The 6,754-nt window shown below is 36.9% G+C and overlaps 1 protein-coding gene across 2 annotated transcripts; it reads left to right on the forward strand.

The window, feature by feature from the left end:
* Window positions 1-591: 591 nt before the first annotated feature.
* LOC112033831 (zinc finger CCCH domain-containing protein 56) lies at window positions 592-4,803 on the forward strand. Of its 2 annotated transcripts, none has more exons than XM_065762019.1 (2): window positions 592-906; window positions 1,944-4,803. In XM_065762019.1, exon 2 carries the CDS (start codon window positions 1,984-1,986, stop codon window positions 4,150-4,152), a length of 2,169 nt encoding a protein of 722 aa, XP_065618091.1. In that variant the 5' UTR covers window positions 592-906; window positions 1,944-1,983; the 3' UTR covers window positions 4,153-4,803. The 2 variants fall into 2 exon arrangements, with proteins under 2 accessions (XP_065618091.1, XP_023922365.1); XM_024066597.2 differs by having other exon boundaries at window positions 1,960-4,803.
* The last annotated feature ends 1,951 nt before the right edge of the window (window positions 4,804-6,754 follow it).

Raw genomic sequence — 6,754 nt, forward strand, 5'->3', positions numbered from 1 at the left:
ATTAAAATTTCCCATCTTGCCACTCGTCATGTTTATTATGGTTAAAATAAATTTTAATTTAATTCCAACATGCTTAAGCTTTTTTCAAATTTATTCACTTTGAATGATAAGGATAAAATGATTGGCAAATAATAAAAGTGATATGAATGACAAATTTATATAAAAAATGACAGTTATTTAATCAATTATAATTTAACATTTCAACCAAAAAAAAAAAGAAAAGAAAAAAAAAAAGAAAAAGAAAAAGAAAAGAAGGAGAAGGTATTTTTAATTATTATTTTTTATTGTATTTAATGTGTTAAAAGACTTAATTTGACTCTTGCCCATAGCCCATATTGACCCCTCCTCCTACCTGAACCAACCAAACCTCCGCTCCCACCGCACCCACTACACTACGCTACACTTCCTCCAATGAAAGTCCACAGACCCCACCTACTTGGTCCACCGCTTCATCCGGTCACCAACCTCGACTTCCTCTCACCTACTCTCACTCTCACTCCCACCCCTTCTTCCGGTTACCCCCCCCCCAACAAAATTTCACGCCAAATTTCAACGCTCTTTTACTCTCTCTCTCTCTCTCTCTCTCTCTCTTCTCTCCCTTCATAAATTCAACTCAAATTCACTCTCATTCCGAATTTCATTTCACTGTAATTTCAAATACCCCACACACACTCTCTCTCTCTCTTTTTCTTTCTCTTTCTCTACCATGGCGATCGAGCTTTTACTCTCTCTCTCTTCTTCTTCGGGTTTTTGCTCGGTCTTGAAGGCCGTCTCTGCCTCTGTCTTCGCTTTCCGTTTCCTCTTCGCAGATCGATGAATGTGTGTGCATAACAGAGTTCCCGTACAGTCACTTAGGGTTTTCAATGGCGCTTCTCGGCGTATTCCATACTCACCATTTTCGAATCTGTAAGTTTCATTTTTTCTTAATTTTTTTTTACGTTTCGGTTTTTTTTATTTTATTTTATTTTATTTTATTTATTTTTTAAATTTATGTAAATATATGTTTTGTCGTTTGGTTGCCGAGAAAGTGTGGGAAAAGAGAAGAAAAGAAAAGAAAAGTGAAAAAGTTTTGAATTTTTTTAGTTTTTTTAGTTTTTTTGGTTGTTTGACGTTTGTTTATTTTTTATTTTTTTTGCTTCTCTTTCGGATATATATGTTTTCATTTTATTTTAAATTTATGTAAATTAACGTTTTTGTCGTTTGGTTGCTGAGAAAGTGTGGGAAAAGAAAAGAAAACAAAAGAAAGTTGAAAAAGTTTTGAATTTTTAGTTTTTTGCTGTTTGACTAACTGAACCTACTTTACTGTTTTCTTATCAACCAAACGAAAGCGTACTTGGGTGCATTTCCTTTTGTTGCGTAGAGAAGAAGTAGTTAATTTCAAACAAAAAGATTACATTTTAAATTGTAATAAAATCATTTTCTTTTGTGAATTTGAATATCGCAATGAGGGGGTTTTCCTCGAGATCCGATCCGTAAGATAAGGGCATTTGGGTCGGAATTCGGAGTCATCTCGAACTTTCCATCTTAGCACATCAAGATTATCATATATATAATAAATATATCTTTACCATGTTTGTAATCTGCGCCTTTTTCTTTAATCTATATAGTATATATACCCTATAAGCTTCTTGACCCTTGTCTTTCACTCAATCCCCTTTTTTTTTTTCAATGCTTTCCAATGTTCTGGTGAGTCTCTCTCTCTCTCTTTATTCTCGTCCCTTGGATGGTCTTTGGGTTGCTTTATTGTTATTTAATTGATTTGTTATACTTGGTTCTGGCTTACACTGTTAATTTTGTCAAGTGGGTATCTTTTAGATCAATATTTTTTTGCCTTGGGGGGTATGGAGGATTGATGCTAGAGAATCGTGGTGTATATTAGTATATGATTCTAACTAGTTTTTATATGCATTTATTCTCTTGAACTAGTATTTGATTCTTTGTAGATTGGGTGTCTTTCAGATTTTTTTCCCTGTTAATTAAAGCATGTGCGGTGGCCCGGAGCATTTAAATCCCCAACCGGTTCTTTTATCTTCCTCAGAGAGTGAATCTTTAACTAAAGATATGAATAATCCTGCCGGAGCAGTTGAATCCGAGCTTTCTGTCTCGATTTTACTTGAGCTTGCTGCAGGTAATGATGTGGAGGGTTTTAAGCAATCTATATGTAAATGTAATGCTTCTGTGATTGGCGAGATTGGATTATGGTATGGTCGGCAGAGGTTTTCGAAAAGGATGGTTCTTGAGCGTAGAACTCCACTAATGGTTGCTGCTAAATATGGTAGTATTGATGTTGTGAAACTAATTCTTTCTCAGTCTGAGGTGGATGTAAATTTTTCTTGTGGACTGGATAAGAGCACTGCCCTTCACTGTGCTGCTTCTGGTGGGTCTGTTGGAGCTGTGGATGTTGTTAAGTTGCTTTTACAAGCTGGTGCTGATCCCAACACTACTGATGCATATGGGAATCACCCATTTGATGTTATTATGGCTCCTGCCAATCTACCCAATTTGAAGGTGGCCCTTGAAGAGCTTTTAAGAACTGATGCTTCTTCTTGTCAGCAGGATCCACAGGTTTCAAGCGTTGATTTGAGATCCAGTTCTCCATCCCTCCCATCATCCCCAGAAAATAGTTCGTTGTCCTCTCTCTCAAATTCAATATTGTCTCCTGTAAATTGTAAGCCCATGTATGTTTCATCTGTACCAGAGAAGAAAGAATACCCAATTGACCCATCTCTTCCTGACCTCAAAAGTAGCATTTATGCTAGCGATGAGTTCCGTATGTTCTCATTCAAGATCCGACCTTGTTCCCGAGCTTATTCCCATGATTGGACTGAGTGTCCTTTTGTTCATCCAGGTGAGAATGCCAGGAGAAGAGACCCGAGGAAGTACCACTATAGTTGTGTGCCATGTCCAGAGTTTCGAAAGGGGACTTGTAGACGGGGAGATTTGTGTGAATATGCTCATGGGGTGTTTGAGTGTTGGCTGCACCCAGCACAATACAGGACTCGACTTTGCAAGGATGGGACGAGCTGCACACGACGGGTTTGCTTCTTTGCCCACACACATGAGGAGCTGCGACCCCTTTATGTGTCTTCTGGATCTGCAATGCCTTCGCCTCGATCAGCTGCCTCTGCTGCTGCTGTCATGGATATGGCAGCAGCCTTGAACATGTTTCCTGGCTCTCCCTCAGCGGCGTCTGCCATGTCACCTTCTCCATTTTCTCCATCAATGTCTCCTTCTGGTAATGGTATTTCACATCCATCCATGGCTTGGCCTCAGCAGAACATCCCGACTTTGCATCTTCCAGGCAGCAATCTACAAACAAGTCGTCTGAGATCTTCTTTCAATGCAAGAGACATTCCCTCTGAGGAGTATAATATGTTGCAGGATTTTGAAATGCAGCAACAACAGCTCTTTAATGATTTGACTTGTCTCTCGCAGCCTCACATCAGTAATTCCGGTGCCAATCTTTCTGTCCGTTCAAGAACCCTGACACCCTCAAATCTAGATGAACTGTTCTCTTCTGAGCTCTCATCTCCTAGATATTCTGATCAACTTGCGGCTTCATCTGTTTTCTCTCCATCACACAAATCAGTGCTTCTTAATCAATTCCAGCAACAGCAAAGCATGTTATCTCCAATTAAAACTAACGTGTTCTCTGCAAAGAATGCAGACCACCCTCTCTTGCAGGCTTCATTTGGTGTTTCCTCACCAGGGATGATGTCTCCTCGGAGCATTGAGCCTCTGTCCCCTATGGGTTCTCGGCTCTCTGCGCTTTCTCATCGTGATAAGCAGCAGTTACAATTCCGCAGCTTCAGCTCAAGGGATCTTGGATCCAACCTCCCACGTGATCTTGGATCTAACAGTGTTGTTGGGTCCCCCATGAATTCTTGGTCAAATTGGGAGTCCCACAATGGGAAAGTAGATTGGTCAGTTCAAGGAGATGAATTAGGGGGGTTACGCAAATCATGTTCAACTGCACATAATGGAGAGGAGCCTGATGTTTCATGGGTTCAATCACTGGTGAAAGAATCACCATCTGAAAATGCAGCTGTTCCAGTATCTGGCGCGGCACCTTCTGTTCAGGGTTCTGATTCTAAGCCCCAAAGTGAATCAGCGTGGCTTGAGCAATTGAAACTCGATCAGATTGTTGCTTAGTGAAAATGAAATCATTTTTACTGAGCATGAGGTAGTTAAAACTGAATTATTAATTCTTTTAGTTGTTAGGTAACTTGGGAGTTAAGAAGTTTACAGCAACAATTGAAGGAAAAGGAAGGACGAAAGTCTCTGATAAATATTGTTCAGTTCTCCATTTATTGTGTCATTACAGAAGTCAGGAAGGGATGAGAAACCTTATCTGGGTTATTTTGCAATGACCCTGCCCAGTGTAGGTAATTTTCTTTCCATATTTATCATAACCTAGGTCTATTTTTTCCTTAAATTATTTTGTTTTTATAATAGGTTACTTGTTTACTAGATGACAACTAAACCTTTGGGGTTGTTGTCCCCATTTCTTTTATTTCTTTTGTCTCTAATTATTGTAATTTGTAATGGAGTTGGGGGATTTTTTTTGTAATGCTTTAACTAGGTCCTTATTGGGAGACAAAGCACACATTTATTAAGAAATAAAAAAGAAAAGAAAATGGTGTTGCTGATGTGTTCCATATGTGGATGGAGTATTCTGGGAAGAAAAATAGTGACAGGACAATAGGGCATTTGGTTCTTAGATAATGATAATGATGTAACATTATATTTTAAAGTTTTATTATTTTGTCAAAATTGTTGTCTCAAATACTTCATCTTTTTCCATATTTGATTCTCATCAGTCTCAGCATTTACTTTTCTTTTCTTTTTCTCTCCTTTTATAGTATTTGTTTGTTTCTGTATCTGAAAGTATGGGAATCTGTGATGAGGTGGATCCCAATGGTGGGAATGGTGGGTTGGGATATTTGATTGGGGAGGTGGAAAAGTATTTAAATTTGGATTCTCTTTTTTTCTATTTTTTTTTGAAGATCAGGTTGTGTGGGGATGGGGATTTTATAATCTCCTTCAAGATGAGATTGTGATGTGGAACCTGCTTTTTTTGTGTGTGAAAGATTATGCCTATGAGGTATCAGTACCCAGATATGATGCCACCCCACTAATTCATCTGGTTGTGGGTCTTTATTGGCGTGGAGAATTTTTGTACGGTTCTGATGTTATGTGGGGGCATATATTGCTTGATGTTTTTTTTTTTTTTTTTTAAATTTTTTTTTTTTAAAATATTTTATGGAATTTGGGTTTTCTGTTTACTTGATGTTTTTTTTTTTTTTTTTTAAATTTTTTTTTTTTAAAATATTTTATGGAATTTGGGTTTTCTGTTTCCTAAGGACAAAGGCAATTGATATTATTGGGGTAAGGTCTGGTCATCCATCAATTTTCTTTGATGGTTGGTTGTTGGTGTTGCTGTTTATTGAGGGATTGTTTAAGTTATGGGCACTGTTAAATAGAATTTAAAACAGAAAACTCGTAGCATTTTGAGTTTTTGTTAAATTAAAGTGAACGACTCCCTCTTTGTCTGTGTCCCAAGGCCGAGAAAAGGAGGAAGGTTGCAGTAGGTTGATGGCCAGCTTAATATTTAGTCATTCTTTGTGAATAGATTCACTACAGTTAAGACATATGGCCGACTACAACTAACCTATTGAGATCCTAGCAAACTCCAAAATTTTGGAACTAGTACTTTGTTTGTTGTATAAAGGGAACAACTCTTGCCCAAAAGTTCAAATTATGGTCTTAAAACCGTTTTCAGCTTTAAGGATTCCAAAATTTATTTATTTGATAATTCAATAGTTGGGAGTTGGGAGATGAGGGATTTAAACTCTAAACGTGGGTGAACCATACGGAGAGCGAATTTGAAATATGACGAGGCAACTGAATTTTCTTTTTTGGCTGGCACCATGGTCATGGTGGGAGAAGTATGCACGGGCATTTTAAATTTAGTTGTGTAACATGGAGACATCCTAGCAATTTTAAAAGTACATTAATTAACTAATTCAATCTAGATAGACATCTGCACCCTCTTGGGACAGGCTTTACTATAATTATTTTGAAAATTGTTTGTTACAGTTTATTTCTAGATTATTTATCTTATTTTCAAAGCTAATAAATCAATGAAAATAAACTATTATTACCTTTATATTTCTATAAATTCCTTTTACGAATAACTTCAAGCTTTGATTTTCTTTCTTAATTGTTAAATAACAAATGGGGAATAGAGGATCCAACTTTTGACCCTTACAAGAGAGATTAGGTAATATCATTAGTTTACCGGTCTAAAATAAATAAATAAATGTATCAATTAAGCTTTAATTGGTCAGACGATACTAGAGATTGGTAAAGGACAAACAACTATGAAATGGATTGCTTTATAATTGAGATTCCTTTTCTCATTAATCAAGTTAAAGATCAAACAACTTGGCTTTTACATCAAAAATCTCCTCTTAACTATTGCTTTCACATTCACCAATTGACCTTCGTAGAATCCAAGGTTTTGAAAACTTTAAGGTACGAGTTTGAGGGAAGGTTAGGGGCACCAGTTCTTTGCTTATTAGTGACCCTAAGCTATGACCATAAGATAGATGACTTTTCCTACTTGACATTGCAATGTTTATACATATTATTAGCATTAATACAAGTGGTACTAGCTTTTCATTGAAAACTTTACCTAATTAAAGCTTGTTATTCTACTAAATCCTAATATTGTCAAACCGACCAATGTCTT

This window comes from Quercus suber, unplaced genomic scaffold, assembly GCF_002906115.3.
Source record: "Quercus suber isolate HL8 unplaced genomic scaffold, Cork oak 2.0 scaffold_439, whole genome shotgun sequence".
NCBI lineage: Eukaryota > Viridiplantae > Streptophyta > Magnoliopsida > Fagales > Fagaceae > Quercus > Quercus suber.

Bases quoted from the DNA above. Each gene is read 5' to 3' on its own strand.
- LOC112033831 (XM_065762019.1), top strand. From the start codon at position 1,984: ATGTGCGGTGGCCCGGAGCATTTAAATCCCCAACCGGTTCTTTTATCT.